Here is a 17,742-nt window from a genome sequence, read left to right as displayed (position 1 = left end):
AGTCTGGAAACCATTCTTTCATTTTGAGAAATAGTCTTGAATTATTTAATTGATGACTTCCTTCCATTTCTTCTGTTTTTTCTTTCTGGTTGTCCTGTTATTCAGAGGGTGGATCTCCTGGGCTGGTTCTCTAAGTTACTATATTTTTTTCTCTAATTTTTCCATTAATCAGTTTGCCTATTTGCTTAATTCCCTGAGAGTTTTCCTCAACTTTATTTTCCGATGCATCTATTGCACTTTTCAGTTTTTACTATTATGTCCTTAATTTTTAGGATCTTTCTATTTGCTAGTTGTTCTGTTTATGTGGTTTCCTGTTTGTTTTCATCATTGCTATGAGGCAAACTACCCCAAATGGAGTAACATAAAACATGACCATTTTATGTTTTGCTCACACATTCTGTGGGTCAGGAATTCAGTTAAGACTTGAGTGACCAGGGGTTGAAGTCGTCTAGTGGCTTCTTCACTCACATGTCTGGCACCTGGGCTGGGATGAATTGAAGTGTGGGTTCAACTGGGACTCTTGACTTGGTTACCCATCTATATTTGGCCTCTCCACGTGGCTTCTCACAACACAGAAGCTGGTTCTGAAAGGGAGCTTCTGGAGAGCAAATTTTCCAAGACGATCAGGTGGCAGCTGCGTGTTTTTACATGACCCAGCCTTGGTGGCCCCATAGTGTCACTTCTGCCAAACTCTACTGGTCAGTGTAATCATACGTTGTCCAAATTCAAAGGGAGTGAATTCGATTGGGGAGTGGAAAGGTCGCATTGCGGAAGAGCCTATGGGATGGGAGTATTTTGCCTATTTTCAGACAGTGTAATCTGCCTCACTTATTGATTGATTGATTGACTGAATGCACTATCTTTTCTTGTCTCTCTGAGGATATTATTAGTAGTTTTCTTCTCCCTGCAGTGTTTCCTTTGAACATTTGGGGGAATTTTCAATGTAAGCAGCACATTTAAGTCTTTTCCTCTTGGTCTGATTGGATTCCCTGGTAAATAAACGCCTGCGTTGGCTTGGCTGCCAAAGTTCTGGGAGCTGATAGCTGGATAGGAAAGGAGGTCTCATTGTTCATTGTCCTTGGGTTCACTTACTCCCGCTGTTTTCTGATTAGAGCTCTGCTTTCCATTGTGCCTGGCGTGTCCAGCCTGGAGAACCTCTGCAGAGACTAAATCTTGGGTCTTTGCCGGGTTTTGTGGTGGAGACCCAACTGCTTGTAAACAGCTGTCAGTCAATACGTTTTTTTTTAAATACTCTCATCCTCCCTTGGTATCTGTGCCACCGTTCCCCTGAACCTTTTGACGATCCCGTAGTGTAAATACAGCTGGTTCACTCCTTCCTGCTGTCAGTCTGGGCTTCTTAGGTCTGCTTACTCAGTTACCATTCATCCATCTGCTTTTCGCATTTTACTTGCTGCCTCCTCTCGTGCTCTCTGAGGTCATTTTGTCTGTCCTCCCACTCCAGGACATACTCAATGGCACCCTAATCCTGACCGGTTGGAGCTGTTCATTTTATGTTAGAATACTTCTAGTGACCATTTTGTTACCTCGGATGCATTTGATACTTTTTTTCTTGTCCCCTTCCTTGACTAGCTGTCCTTGTTACGAGCATTATGAAAGATCAGAGTTTACTGTCATTGTCTATAGAACTTAGTATTCTTGCGCTTCTTGGTTTTGATTTCAAGAAGCCACAAATTAAGAACCCTTGCCTTCAGGTACTGGCTTTCCTTCTTTTCTTCACATGGTGGAATTATTTTTTTCCACCATTTCTTCTAAGGTTGTGTTTTTCTACTTAAAACTTTTTGTGGCCAGTCTTCTCTTTCATGAAAGGCATCTGTGTTCCAATGAGGGACCTTCTCCAGGACACTCGCTAAGACAATTGCCGAGTCTTGTAGGAGACCCTCAGTGAGGAAGGCTTGGCATGTGTTTGGGACTTGTATTTTTCTTTCTGTCTCAGCATTCATGAGGTCTTATTGTTTAGTCATTGACTGTTCTCACTCCCGATTCTTATCTATGCCCTTTGTGAAATCTGAAGGTGAGGAAACACTGGGCCCAGCAGTATTAACCTCTGCCATGCTTTCTTATTCATTTTTGAGTATTTTGAATATTCTTCGTGTGTGTGCTTAAACTAAGGCATGTTTGATGACTGAAGTTTCATTAAATTAGTATAGCATATGCACTTTTTGCTTCCTTTAAACTTTTCCTCACAGAAATCCTTTTCTCTATGAAATATTTTCCCATCAGCTTTCTTCTAATTCTCAGCAAATTTTAGTTAAGAGAATATTCTATGTCTTGAAGTTAGGCTGGTTAATTAAAATTTCTTTTGATAATTTATCTTCTCCATTTACCATAGTGATAAATACATAAAGTCAAAAGCATTATTAATGAAATACACTTATCTCACACATTTACCTACTTTATAGACACTTAAGGTGATTTTACATTTTAAAAAGCATTTTGCAAAGCATGGTGGATGTTTTGGGTGTGGATGAGAATGGTAAAGACTTACGCCTTTTGTGAGGTGAGATCCAAGTTAGGAGCTTAGCATATTCTTTATGAATTTTAGACTGACTCCTTCTGTACTCATATTCTTAAAAAATCTGTGTAGGGGCCGGCCCCGTGGCCTAGTGGTTAAGTTCGCAAGCTCTGCTTCGGCAGCCCAGGGTTTCACCGGTTCGGATCCTGGGCTCAGACATGGCACTGATCATCAGGCCATGCTGAGGCAGTGTCCCACATGCCACAACTAGAAGGACCCACAACTAGAAATACACAACTATGTACTGGGGGAGGGTTTGGGGAGAAAAAGGAAAAATAAAATCTTAAGAAAAATAAAATCTGTTTAGGATAGTTCTACTTGTTTAAAAAACCCCACTGGTGACACAATTGGGTTGTCCTTTTTATAGTTGAGTTGTAGGAGTTTTTTATATTTTCTGGATACTTACCAAATAATGAATTTGAAAATATAGTATTTTCTCTCATTCTGTAGGTTGTGTTTTCACTTTTTTGATGGTTCTTTGAACCACAAAACTTAAATTTTGATAAAATTCAGTTTATCTGTTTTTTCTTTTATTGCTTGAGCTTTTGGTGTTATATATAGGAACCCATTGCCAAATTGTAGGTCATGCAGATTTACTCCTGTTTTCTTGTTAGTTTTAGGTCTTATCTTTAGGCGTTTCATCCATTCTTTATTAAATTCTGTGTATGCTGTGAGGTAAGGCTCCACCTTCTTTCTTTTGGATACGCGTAGTCACCTGCCCCAGCACCATTTACGTAAAACACTGTTCTTTCCTCATTGAATTCTCTTGGTACCATGTCAAAAATCAATTGACTGTAGATGTAAGGCTTTATATTTTGAACTCTATTCCATTGTTCTATATATCTGTTCTCGTACCACCATCATTCTCTTTTGATTACTATAGCTTTAAAGTAAGTGTTGGAATTGGGAAGTATACGTCCTCCAACTTTGTTCTTTTTCAAGATTGTTTTGGCTCTTCTGGGTTCCGCAAATTTCCATATGAATTTTGGGATCAACTTGTCAGTTTTTGCAAAAAAGGGGAACTAGAATTTGATAGAAATCGTGTTGAAAACTTTATTGGTTAATCTTTGGGTATATTGCCATCTTTACAATACTAAGTTTTCTAATTTATAAGCATAGAATGTCTTTCCATTTGTTCAGGTCTTAAAGTTTTTTGATTTGTAGTTTTCAGCAGATAAGTCTTGCACTTCTTTTTTTGAATTTTTTCCTTACAGTATTTTATTCTTTTTGATACTATTATAAATTTTATTTTTGGATTGTTCATTGTTAATGTATGGAAATAACAGTTGCTTTTTGTATGGTGATCTTATATCTTACAAACTTGTTAAACTCATGTATTATAATTTTTTTGTGTGCATGGATTTCTTAGGATTTTCTGTATAGAGGCACACTTCACTTTATTGCACTTTGCTTTATTGCACTTCCCTTCACCAGCAAAAAGATTACAACTCATTGAAAGCTCAGATGATGATTAGCATTTTTTAAAGCAATAAAGTATTTTTAAATTAAGGTATGTATGTATTTTTAGACATAACACTATTGAACACTTACAGACTACGGTATAGCGTAAACGTAGTTTTTATATGTACTTGGAAACCAAAAAATTTGTGTCACTTGATTTATTGGGATATTCGTTTTATTGCTGTGATCTGGAACTGAACCCGCAAGATCTCCGAGGTATGCCTGTAGAAGATTGTGTCATCTACAAATAGAGATAGTGTTACTTCCATTCCAAGCTTGGTGCCTTTTATTTCTTTTTCTTGCCTAATTGACATGCCCAGATCCTCCAATATAATGTTGAGTAAAAGTGGCAAGAGTGGATGGACATCCTTGTCTTGTTCCTGCTCTTAAGGGGAAGCAGCCAGTCTTTCACCATTAAGTATGATGTTAGCTGTGCATTTTTTATAGATGGCTTTATCAAGTTGAGGAAGTTTCTTTTTATTCCTAGTTTATTTTAGTATTTTTATCATAAAATGGTATTGGATTTTGTCAGATGCCTTTCTGTGTCAGTTGTGATGATAACAGAGTATTTGTCATTTATTCTATATTAATAATGGTATATTACATTGACTTTTGTATGTTAAATAAATTTTGCATTCCTGGGCTAAACCGCACTTGGTCATGGCATATTATCCTTTTTATATGTTGCTGGATTTGGTTTGCTAGTATTTTGCTGAGAATTTTTGTGTCTATATTTATAAGTGATATTGATCTATAGTTTTCTTGTGATGTCATTGTCTGATTTTGGTTTCAGGGTAATTAATTACTGGCCTCATAGAGTGGGTTGGGAAGTGTTCATTCCTCTTCCATTTTTTTGGTAAGAGTGTTTGAAGGATTGTTGTTTATTCTTTAAAAGTTTGGTAAAATTTACCAGTGAGGTCATCTGGACCTGGGCTTTTCTTTGTGGGAGGTTTTTTGATAACTGTTGTTAGAACTCTGTTCAGATTTTCTATTTCTTCTTGCATCACTTTCGGTAGTTGGTATCTGTCTAAGAATTTGCCCATCTATCTAGGTTATATAAGGAATAACCTAGATTTACTGGGATACAATTCTAACTTACTGGGATACAATTTTTCACAATATTCCCTTATAATTCTTTTTATTTATGTAAGGTTGGAGGTGATGTTCCCTCTTCCATTCCTAATTTTAGTAATGATTCTCCTCTTTTTTCTTGGTCAATTTAGTTAAAGATTTATTTATTTAAGCTTTTCAAGGAACCAACCTTTGGTTTCATTGTTTTTCCTTTTGTGTTCTGTTCTCAATTTCATTTATTTCTGCACCAGTATTTTCTGCTTGCTCTGGGTTTCTTTTGGACTCCTTTTTTCTTGTTTCTTAAGGTGGAAGCTTAGATTATTGATATGAGTTCTTTTTTTAATATGGGTATCATTTCTCTCTGAACACTGCTTTTGCTGCATCCCATAAGGTTTTTTTGTTTTCATTCCATTCATATCAAAATATCTTCTTATTTCCCTAGTGATTTCTTCTTTGACCCATTGGTTATAGTCAGGTGCCACATGACGACATTTCAGTTCACAACGGACTGCATGTACAATAGTGGTCCCATAAGATTATAATGGAGCTGGAAAATTCTCGTCACCTAGTGACATCATAGCACAATGCATCACGTGTTTGTGGTGACACTGGTGCAAACAAACCTGTGCTGCCAGTCCTATAAAAGTATAGTATATACGATTATATACAGAACACAATACTTGATAATGATGATAAACTACTGTGTTACTTGTTTTTATATTTACTATACTATACTTTTTACTGTTTAGGGTATACTCTTTATACTAATAAAAAAAGTTTACTGTAAAACAGTATGCCATGTTATGCCAGCAGCATTTTGTGTTTATCAAGTCTCTTGATTGCATCATTTTCTCTTGTGCTTGATTTAATCTCATGTTGTTTTGCTCACCATGGCCCCTAAGCATACAAAATCCGCTGCTAATGTTATCAGTAAGAGGCCACATCAAGTGATTGACCTGAAAAGAAAATTAAAAGTGCTTAAGGACTATGAGGCTGGGAATCAGCGATGGTTATTGTTCTCCCATCAGGCGTATCCCATTCTGCTATAGCTATGATCTTGAAGACCAAGAACAAAGTGATGGAAGCTGTTAAAGGATCTGCTTCCATGAAGGCGGTGAGATTAACAAAAATTAAAGAAGGGCCTGTATCAGACAAGAAACTTGTAATGACCTGGATGGAAGGGCCGACACAAGCCTAATAAGCCTCTCAGCACCATGATGATCTGATCACAGCCAAGCAAAAAGTTTGTTTGCGATGCTGGAAGAAAAGCTGGACCCAGCTATGATATTAAATTTACTGCTAGCTCTGGCTGGTTTAAACAATTCGATAATTCTTATTCATTACACAGTGTGAAAGTGTGTGGTGAGTTTGTGAGTACTGATGTCAAGGCAGCTGAAGACTGTTTGGAAACTCTGGATAAGCTGATGATGGAGAAAAATTACTTGCCAGAGCAAAAATTCAGTATGGATGAAATCTCCCTATTCCGGAAGTGGATGCCTGTGTGAGGACTTTCATCCATAAGGAGGCCAAGTCAATGCCAGGTTTCAAGGCTTTTAAGGACAATTTAACAGTCTTGCTTGGGGGCAATGTTGTAGGCCACAAATTGAAACCCTTTGTGATCTGGCGTACTGAGAACCCCAAGACCTTCAAGCATATCAGTAAGCACACACTGCCAGTGTACTCCAGGAGCAATAAGAAGTCATGGATGACCCAGCTCCTCTTCCAGATGCCCTTCTGAACTGCTAAAGCAGCCAGTGAAATAGAGAAGTACCACATGGAGAATAACCTACCTTTCAAGATTTTGCTTATTGTTGATGACGCTCCCACACATTCTCCTTTTATTGATGATCTTCATCCCAAACTTAAAGCCATGCTTCTCCCCTAAAACACCACTTCTTTCATCCAACCAATGGATCAAGTAGTTATAGCAGATTTTTTTTTTAAGGTATGCTTTTTTGGTGGGGAAGATTGGCCCTGAGCTAACATCTCTTGTCAATCTTCCTCTTTTTTTCTTTTTCTCCCCAAAGCCCCATACATAATTGTATATCCTAGTTGGAAGTCATTCTAGTCCTTCCATGTGGGATACTGCCACAGCATGGCTTGATGAGTGGTGTGTAGGTCTGTGCCCAGGATCCAAACCGGTGAACCCAGGGCTGCCAAAGTGGAGCATGCAAACTTAACCACTCAGCCACAGAGCCAGCCCCTATAGCAGATTTTAATGCCTACTACTTGACGAGGACCTTAGCTCAGGCTATTGTTGCAGCTGAGGAAGACACTGAGAAGACATGGAGGCAATTCTGGAAGGATTACAACAGCTATGACTGCATCAAGAACCTTGCGTGGGCTTGTGGTGATGTCACCAAGGAGGATATGAATGGCGTCTAGAAGACGCTCAAGAGGTTCATCCGTGACTTCAAAGGATTTTCCAAGGATGAGGTGGAGAGGTTCCAAAAATCAACAAGACCTGGTTGAGATGGCAAACAACTTTAATCTGGATGTGGATGAGCGTGACGCTGAGGAGCTCCTGAGGAAATGACTAATGAGGAGTTGGAACTGGAACAGGAACACGTAGCTCAAGAAGAGGCACGAGAAAGGAAAGTACAGGAGAAGAAAAAGAAGAAAAGCTACCAAGAAAATTCACAATGAAGGGTTTATCAGAAGCTTTTGCAGACCTCAACAAACTCCTTCAAAAGTTTGATAACATGGACCCCACACCAAAAAGGTTTTCGTTAATAGAGAGGAACGTTCCTGGTGCATTATCTTGCTTACAAGCAAATCTGTGGTAAAAAAAAAAAAAGGAAGCAAACCACCATGGGCATATTTTTTAAAAGAGTGACACCTCCTGAAGAAGGGCCTCAGGCAGGTCCTCCGGGGGTATTCCAGAAGAAGGCATTGTTGTCATAGGAGATGACGGCTTCGTGTGTGTTATTGCCCCTGAAGACCTTCCAGTGGGACAAGATGTGAAGGCAGAAGACAGTGATATTGGTGATCCTGACCCTGCGTAGGCCTAGGCTAATGTGTGTGTTTGTGTCTTCGTTTTTAACAAAAATTTGAAAAAGTAGAAAAAATTGAAAAATAGAGAAAAGCGTATAGAATAAGGACATAAAGGACATATTTTTGTACAGCTATCCGATGTGTTTGTGTTTTAAGCTAAGTGTTGTTACAAGAGGGTCAAAAAGTTTTAAAAAAATGAAAAAGTTTGTAAAGTAAAAAAGTTACAGTAAGCTAAGATTAATTTATTATTGAAGAAAGAAAAACATTTTTATACGAATTTAGTGTAGCCTAGGTGTACAGTGTTAGTAAAGTCACTGTCGTGCACCGTGATGCCCTAGCCTTCACATTCTCCCCCCACTCACGCAGAGCAACTGCCAGTCCTGCAAGCTCCATTTGTGGCAAGTGCCCTAGACGGGAATATCATTTTTTTATCTTTCATACCGTATTTTTACTGTATCTTTTCTATGTTTAGATACACAAATACTCACCATTGTGTTACAGTTGCCTGCATATTCAGTGCAGTAACATGCCGTACAGGTTTGTAGCCAAGAAGCAACAGGTTGTACCATAGAGCCTAGGTGTGTAGTGGCTATACCATCTAGGATTGTGTAAGCACTTTCTATGATGTTTGCCCAAGGATGAAATCGCCTAATGATGCGCTTCTCAGAATGTATCTCCATCATTAAGCGACACATGACTCTATTTAGGAGTGTATAGTTTAATTTCCACGTATTTGTGAACTTCTCAAATTTCCTTCTGGTACTGATTTCTAATTTCATTCTTTTGTAGTGAAAGGACATATGTTTCTTGATTTCAGTCTTTTTAAGTTTATTGAGGCTCGTTTGATGCTGTAGCATATGGCATATCCTGGAGAATGTTCCGTGTGTTCTTGAGAAGAATGTACATTTTGCTCTTGTTGGGTGCAGTGTTCTATAAATGTCTGTTAGGTCTAATTGGTTTATAGTGTTGTTCAAGTCTTCTGTTTCTTTGTTGTCCTTCTTCTATCCATTTCATAATTATAAAATATCCTTTATTTCTAATTTTTGTCTTAACGTCTATTTTGTCAGGTATTAGTATAGTTACTCTAGCCCTTTTCTGGCTATTTTTTTACATAATATCTATTTGCATTCCTTTATCTCAGCCTAATTGTGTCTCTAAATCTAAATCGTGTCTCTTGTAGAATCATATTGTTGGATCATTTTAAAAAAACCTGGTTTGCTGATCCTATTTTAATTCCTTTGATGTTTCCTTTACTATATGTTTTTTAGTTATTTTTTTAAGTGATCGCCCTGGGAATTACAAAAAAAATTTCTAAACTTTAAACATTTCAGTTTAGATTAATGCCATCTTAATTTTAATAGTATACAAAACCTTTGCTCCACTATAGCTGTTCCCTTCCCCTCCTTTGTACGATTATTATGTAAATTACATTTCTATACATTACAATCCTGTCAACACAGTGTTATAATAACTACTTTATGCAGTTGTCTTTTAAATTTCATATGAAAAGACTTACAAAGAAAATTACATTTCATATGTATATACTTTTACTGCTGCTTTTTATTTCTTCATGTGGATTTGAGTTATTATCTCACATCCTTTCATTTCAGCCCAAAAGACTCTGTTTAGTATTTCTTTTGGGCAGGTCTGCTAGTGATGAATTCTTTTAGCTTTTGTTTATCTGGGAATTTCTTAATTTCTCATTGTTTTTGAATGATAATTTTGCTGATTATAGAATTCTTCATTGAAGATCTTTTCTTTCTGCTCACTGAATATGTTATCCACTATCTTCTGGTCTTCATTGTTTCTGATTTGAAGCTATTCATAATTTTTATGACGCTTGTATAATCACTTTTCTCTTGCCATTTTCAAGATTCTTTCTTAGTCTTTGTCTTTGAGCAGTTTAACTGAAGTACCTAGATGTGGATTTTTTTTGAGTTTATCATCTTTTGAAGTCATTGAGCTTCCTGAATGTGAAGATTAATTTTCTTTCAATTTGAATAGATTATTTTTTAGCGCAGTTTTTAGTTTGCAGAAAAATTGTACAGAAAGTACAGAGTTCCCATATACTCCCTCACACAGTTTCCCCTATTATTAATCACTTGCACTAATGTGGTACATTTGTTACAATTGTACAACAATTGAATTGATGCAACAATATCCATACATTATTATTAATTATAATTACGAAAGGTCACTCTTTTTGTCGTACAGTTCCGTGGGTTTTAACAAATGCATAATATCACATAACCACCATTACAGTATCATACAGAGTAGTTGCACTGCCCTAGAAATGCCCTATTCTCAACCTGTTCATGCGTTCCTTCCTTACCACCACTCCCTGGCAAACACTGATCTTTTTTATTGTCTCTATAGTTTTGCCTTTTCCAGAATATCATATAGTCGGAATCATACAGTATGTAGCCTCTTCAGATTGGCTTCTTTCACTTATCAATAGGCATTTAAGCTTCCTCCATGTCTTTTCATGGCTTAGTAGCTCACTTCTTTTTATCACTGAATAATATTTCATGTTGTGGATGTACCACAGTTTGTTTATCCATTCATCTATTGGAGGACATCTTGATTGCTTCCAGTTTGGGGCAATTATGAATAAAGCTACTGTAAACATTCACATGCAGGTTTTTGTGTGGACGTACGTTTTCAATTTGGTTAAATACCTAGGAATGTGGTTGCTGGATTAAATGGTTAGCCTATGTTTAACTGTAAGAAACTGCCAAGCTGGCTGCCAAAGTGATTGTGCCATTTTACATACTTGGAGCTCATTGAGCTTATTGGATGTGCAGATTAATTTTTTAAAATCAAATTTGGGAAGTTTTCAGCCATTATTTAAATGTTTTTCTATTGCTCCTGTTCGTGCATGCAGCCTCCTCTTTCCTCTCTTACCTCCCCTCCCCCACTTTCCTTCTGCGACTCCTGTTATGCATTTGTTGATATGCTTAATGGTATCTCACAGGTCTCTGAGGCTCTGTTCATTTTCTTTAATTCTTTTTTCTTTGTTTCTCAGACTGGATATAATACTCTCACTTGACCTGTCCTCAATTCCAGTGATTCTTTCTTCTGTCAGTTCAAATCTGCTGTTGAGCCCCTCTCATCAGTTTTTCAATTCAGTTATTGTACTTTCATTTCCAGATTTCTGTTGGTTCTTTTCTATAATTTCTATCTCTTTATTCACATTCTCAGTTTAGTTAAATATCATTCTCATGCTTTCTTTTTGTTCTTTAGTTCTTTGAGCATATTTATAATAGCTGACACAGTTTTTGTTTAGTTAAGTGCAACACCTGGACTTCTTAGGGATAATTTTTGTTGGCTGCTTTTTTCCTGTGTATGTATGTCGTATTTCTTTACATGGCTTGTAATTTTTCTATTGAAAGTGGACATTTTATAATGTGTCAGCTCTGGAAATCGGACCTCTGCCCCTGCCCTGCCCAGGGTTTGTGTTGCTACTAGTTTAGTGACTTTCCTGGGTAAATTTGCTAAAGTCTATATTTTTTGTTGTGTGAAGCCACATAAGTCTCTGTTCTGTTAGCTTAGAGGTCGCCTAATGATTAGACAGTCATTTTCTTTTCTTTTTTTTTTTTTGAGGAAGATTAGCCCTAAGCTAACTACTGCCAGTCCTCCTCTTTTTGCTGAGGGGGGCTGGCCCTGAGCTAACATCCGTGCCCATCTTCCTCTACTTTCTATGTGGGACGCCTACCACAGCATGGCTTGCCAAGCAGTGCCATGTCCACACCCAGGATCCGAACTGGCGAACCCCAGGCCACCGAGAAGCAAAACGTGTGCACTAACTGCTGCACCACCGGGCTGGCCCCGATAGTGATTTTGTCAAATACCTTGAACCAATCTGGGGCAGAAATTACTTAAGGGTGTAATTTTGTGTAGGGATCTGATGTTTTCATGGTTGAGATGCTTTTGTATTTTAGCAGAATCTCCCAATGTTTGCTTTCCTAAGAGAGGTTTGGAGTTGAGTGATGGGCAAGGTAGTTGGAAGGACATAAGCGGCTAATTCAGTGGCAGGATTGTCTGTAACGAGCCGGTGAGCACTGGGACTCCTCCCAGTAGCGATAGCACATGTTGGATTTTCCAGTCACATCAGACCCTTAAACGGTTCTTTGACACACACTTTGGGACATGCTACTGGAGTTTTCTTTGAAAAAGCTCAATCTTAATTGCAGGATGTTTTCAAACCTGTAGCAATCCACAAACATAGCGTTAGAAAAATAAGACGGCAGAGAAGCAAGTGTTAAAAGAGAAAACTCACCCAGCCATAATTTTGTGGAAAAAAAGTGAATATGTGGGATTAGTTCGACAGCATGCTTTCTGAGTGAGTGTATACTTACATCCCTTCATTGATTTCCCTTTTCATTTCACAGATTGTTTAAAAAGCCTCATGGGACATGACACCATTGCTGGATGGCTACTACATTCAAGAAACCCGACTGCATGAGAGGCACTCTACCTGGGCAAAGGATGTTACCTGGAATCAGAACTAAATGATCCAAACTTTCCTTAACCCTAAATGGTAAAAAGTCTAAGGACTTTTCATAACATTATTCTATACTAATAATGGTCAATTATTTATTTTTATTTGTGTTATTAATATTCCCAATTTATTTCCTAATTAAATATTTTAAAGTTTTAGTACTAATTCTAGTTTCAAATCTTTATAAATCTGGTATGGAGACAGTTGATGGTATTTGACTTTCTTTGCTAGAACAGTAGCACTTCTTAGTTACAGAACCAATTACCAAGTTATAAAATTGACTTTTGGAAACAAAACAATATTTGTAAGCATTTTGCATAATAAAAACGGGTCGGGTCCCTGGAATTTGAATATAGACAAAAAGTCTGTCATAGATGACAATTTGTATACAACTGTTTTTCTGCCAGGCTTACTTACTATAACCTCTTGTAATCAATGCAGGAAATGTAAGGCTGTGTCTCTATTTTGGCTTGTCTATATCTTCTCTTCCTGTGGCGCCTGGAATGGAAGTGAAGTGACCTAAGTGAGGTCAACCCAGTACGGTCCCAAATCTGGCTTGGTTTCAGCTGACCCTTTCCAGTCCCGTTTGAAAATTCAGTTGACCTGCTTTTCTTTCAAAGATCCTTAAAAGTCACAGCCGTGTCTGAACTTCTCCTTAAGTGTACCCCATGTAGGGGAGGAAGACCTTTCCTCTCCATTACCTGGGTTCGTCTGGCCAGAGAATGAATTAAATTTACATGAGACAGAATAGCAAGAGAAAATTAAACAAAGCTTTGTGAGGACCATGGCCCAGGGCCTTTCTTCCTGAAGGAAGAAAGGGCACCGAAGAAGTGAGGTATACAGAGTGGTTATATACCCCCAAACAGGGTGTTTCACATGTGATTGAAATGTCCCTCCCACAATAGTCACAAGATTGCCCTGTCAGCACAGTGCTTGATGGACACAGCAGGCAGTGGTCTGCTGTCTCAGAGGGCGTAGCCGGAGGCAAGTCTATTGTCTTGAGCTGGGCAGTCGCAGGTGAGCGCAGCAATCAGTTCCTAGCCTAAGGAAAGATGCTTAATCCTTAAAGAAATGCCAACGTTGGGAGGGGGAGGGAAGTCAGTTACAGGAGGTTACCAGACAAGCACAATAAAATGCAGATTTAAGTCCTTGCCTTCCCCATTGATTAAGAGTTTCTAGAGATAAGGTCATCTCCCCTTCTTCCAGGTACAGAGGGAGATATCTTTACAGATATCTTCACAGATGGAGAGTTCTTTTACAATGTAAATGTCTCTTAACAAAAGGGTAAGCAAGTTCTACTTTTCAGTTGCTTTCCTGTCTGCAAAGAAACCAGCCTCAAATAATCCTCATGCCAAAGAGACATATCTTGGCGTGGCCAAGACCAGCCCCCCACACCCCAATCTGAAATTGGGAAAAGCAGAATGGATCCAATCTCTTCAAATATTTGAGGTTGCTGATGCCAACTGATGGACATTAATGAATGTCAGGTGGAATCCAGATTAGTAATGATTTCAAGGTGAGGGATGCTAATTAGAAATGGCATGGGATCAAAAACTCACCAACTATGGAGAGTTCAGTCATTATAACCTTGGTCTTCAACTGTGTTTGCACCTCAATATACCTGAGAGGTAAAATGCTTGTTGTAGGATATTCTAGCACATCGTTGTACTTGACTTTTTTTTTTTTTAAATCTGGCATTAATACTGGAAACTGGTTTCCTGTAACACCACCCCTTTTCCTCTGATTGACCCACTTTGTTTTAAACATCTGACGTAATAGCAAAGAGAACAGTTTTTGAGCCTAGGAAGATATTATAAAGGACTGTATTCATAGATATCCTTTCTATTTTTCTTTTAGTGTTATTTTCCATTTCAAGATGTCTTTACACTTCTGATAAATGCAAACTGACAACTCTCAAGGCCACGACAGGGAAAACCATTACTGCTTGAAGCCCAGAAGACTGCCCTTAATGAAGGAAAGTCCCCGATTGTTGTTTGAGATGCTGAGGAAGTTACTGCGGAGAAGACTTTTTTCTTATCCCACAAAATACTACTTCTTGCTGCTTGTTTTTTCCGTAGTCACCTTCTCTGTTTTAAGAATTCATCAAAAGCCTGAATTTGTAAGCGTTGGACATTTGGAGCTGGTTGGCGAGAATCCTAGTAGTGATATTAATTGCACCAAAGTTTTACAGGGTGATGTCGATGAAATCCAAAAGGTAAAGCTTGAGATTCTAACAGTGAAATTTAGAAAGCGCGCCCGGTGGACAGCCTACGACTACATAAACATGACCAGTGATTGTACTTCTTTCATCAAGAGGCGCAAATATATTGTAGAACCCCTTAGTAAAGAAGAGGCAGAGTTTCCAATAGCATATTCTATAGTCGTTCATCACAAAATTGAAATGCTTGACAGGCTCCTGAGGGCCATCTACATGCCACAGAATTTCTATTGCATTCATGTGGACAGAAAATCAGAGGATTCCTTTTTGGCGGCGGTGATTGGCATCGCATCCTGTTTCAGTAATGTCTTTGTGGCCAGTCAGCTGGAGAGCGTGGTGTACGCCTCATGGAGTCGCGTTCAGGCTGACCTCAACTGCATGCAGGACCTTTACAGAATGAGTGCAGACTGGAAGTACTTGATCAATCTTTGTGGTATGGATTTTCCTATTAAAACCAACCTGGAAATTGTCAGGAAGCTCAAGTCGTTAATGGGAGAAAACAACCTAGAAACTGAGAGAATGCCATCCAATAAAAAAGAAAGGTGGAAAAAGCATTATGCAGTCGTAAATGGAAAGCTGACAAACACAGGGACTGACAAAGTGCACCCTCCTCTTGAAACGCCTCTGTTTTCAGGCAGTGCCTATTTTGTGGTCAGTAGGGAGTATGTGGAGTACGTTCTAGAGAATGAAAAAATCCAGAAGTTTATGGAGTGGGCCAAAGACACATACAGCCCGGATGAGTATCTCTGGGCCACTCTTCAGCGGATCCCTGAAGTCCCAGGCTCGCTGTCCTTAAGCCATAAGTATGACATGTCCGACATGCATGCGATTGCTAGATTTGTCAAGTGGCAGTACTTTGAAGGTGACATTTCCAAGGGTGCCCCCTACCCACCCTGCAGCGGGGTCCACGTGCGTTCTGTGTGCGTCTTTGGAGCAGGTGACTTGAACTGGATGCTGCGCATGCACCACTTGTTTGCCAATAAGTTTGACACGGACATTGACCTCTTTGCCATCCAGTGTTTGGATGAGCATCTGAGGCATAAAGCCCTGGAGACGTTAAAACACTGACCATTTGTTGTAGACAATTTTAGAAACAATCAGAAGGATGCATGAGAGGTGCCCCCTCTGATGCTTCTGCCCTGTTAACAAACATCAGAAAAACTATAGCAGGTGGGGACTCTTAATTCTTCATGTCAGAGAAGCTACATGGTTTCTGCAGAACACAGTCAGTTAGAAAGGTTCCAGCATTAAATGTTGACCTAGAGTTAATGTGACGCCAGGGCAGGTTGCAAGGCATTGTCGGGAGAGGTGGCCGGGGAAGAGGCCGAATATAAAAACCAGCCTACTGGGGCCGGCCCTGTGGCCGAGTGGTTGAGTTCACGTGCTCCGCTTCGGCAGCCCAGGGTTTTGCAGGCTCGAATCCTCGGTGCAGACATGGTACCACTCGTCAAACCATGCTGAGGCAGCGTGCCACATGCCACGACTAGAAGGACCCACAACTAAAAATATACAACTATGTACCAGGGGGTTTGGGAGAAAAAGGAAAAATAAAAAAACTTTAAAAAACACAAAAACCCAGCCTATTAAAAGTGCTCAGGGACTTAAAACAAGATTTGACCTGTGCCAAAATTACTCTGAGAGCTTTAAATATGACAGTTTTCCTGATTTGAATACATTTATAGCAACAACCAATCGTAAGGATGTAATTTAACTTATAGGTTATATTTGTTGAAATAGAAATTTTGACTTTAAATGATCCTTCTAAATAATTCAGTTTCTGCTGTCATATTGCTCTATGTAGTGTATCTGTATGTCATCTCAGGGAACTTGAAAAATGGGCCTGATTGAACCTGAATATTTCTACAAATTTTTTGCTTCTAACAATATGCGTTTGTTTTTAAAAACAAAAAACTGGCTATTTCCGGTTTAGTTGATTCTATGAATCGTCTTAGGTTATTAGAAAAGATATCATCTTAGATTATTAGAAAAGTTAAGATATCTTTGTCTGTTGTTACCAGTTTCTACAGAGTAACACTCAGTTTTTCCAAATATTTGTTTCTCTATTGTTCCCTTCAGTCTCCCTAGACCTTGCTATCAAGCTGTATAAAAACTTGTTTTCCTAGTGCCCTGTGTGGCTGCCTCAGCTCTCTTGAGTGATCCGATCCACGGTAATTAGTGTGGAGAACTAAGACACAAAGGTGAAGTTGGTATGGGAGAGGGGAAGAGAAGGAGTCATATTTAGACAATTTCTGAGGCCTATGATGAATGTTAAAACCCAGTAGTGGGCACTATTCCTAGACATTGAGACTGTTGCTCTTGGGATCCACTTGTGTCCAACCTCCCAGGGTGTTGCATGCTTATGTCACCTTTGTCTCCATTTGAAAGGAACTGGCTCCTGCTCTCCTCTCTTCTTCATCTTCCCTGCCCGTTGGTTGTTCCTTAGCCCTTGTAAGTTTCTTTCTGTCCTAGAACCTATGAGGAGGGAAGAGCTGTGCCGTTGTTCCGCATGAAGGCCTGGGAACCCTAAAGGGAATGTTAGGTTTGGGGTAGATGGTTTCAGTATTGGTATTATTCATAGCATATTGTTTTTACTCTACTTTTTCGCCAAAAGACGGATGATTTGAGGTTGCTATTGTGCTGTCTCATATCTCAAAGTAAATGAAGATTTTTTTCAAAACTTGCTCTTTTGCTAAACTGATACCATTCAGCCAATGATCTAACTGGAAATGTGAAGCTTTATCATTTAGCTTGGACTTTAAACAAGAATCAAAATGATGTACTTTATTTTTAAAACATAGCCCACTTAAATGGTACATGAGAAGTTTGTGATATCAGTTTTCAGACATTCAACTGAGAAAACATTTTTTATTCCTCAAAGGTAGAAAACATTTTTATTTTATGGAGAGCTTTGTTATACTGACCCTCCCGAACGAAAGTTTCACGTTTTTTAAACCTTTATCATCA

The 17,742-nt window shown here is 38.7% G+C and overlaps 1 protein-coding gene across 2 annotated transcripts in view; it reads left to right on the top strand.

Moving 5' to 3' along the window:
- GCNT1 (glucosaminyl (N-acetyl) transferase 1) overlaps nt 1–16,352 on the top strand; it is a 43,204-nt gene extending 26,852 nt beyond the window's left edge. For both annotated transcript variants that reach the window (XM_014832682.3, XM_014832683.3), the window contains 2 exons: nt 12,451–12,599; nt 14,418–16,352. In XM_014832682.3, the coding sequence (XP_014688168.1) occupies nt 14,458–15,846 (1,389 nt within the window). In that variant the 5' untranslated portion in view covers nt 12,451–12,599; nt 14,418–14,457 and the 3' untranslated portion in view covers nt 15,847–16,352. The remainder of the gene's footprint in view (nt 1–12,450; nt 12,600–14,417) is intronic.
- The last annotated feature ends 1,390 nt before the right edge of the window (nt 16,353–17,742 follow it).

Source organism: Equus asinus, chromosome 23, assembly GCF_041296235.1.
Source record: "Equus asinus isolate D_3611 breed Donkey chromosome 23, EquAss-T2T_v2, whole genome shotgun sequence".
Classification (NCBI taxonomy): Eukaryota; Metazoa; Chordata; class Mammalia; order Perissodactyla; family Equidae; genus Equus; species Equus asinus.
Note: the sequence above shows the minus strand (reverse complement) of the source record. Positions and strands in the feature narration are given on the sequence as shown.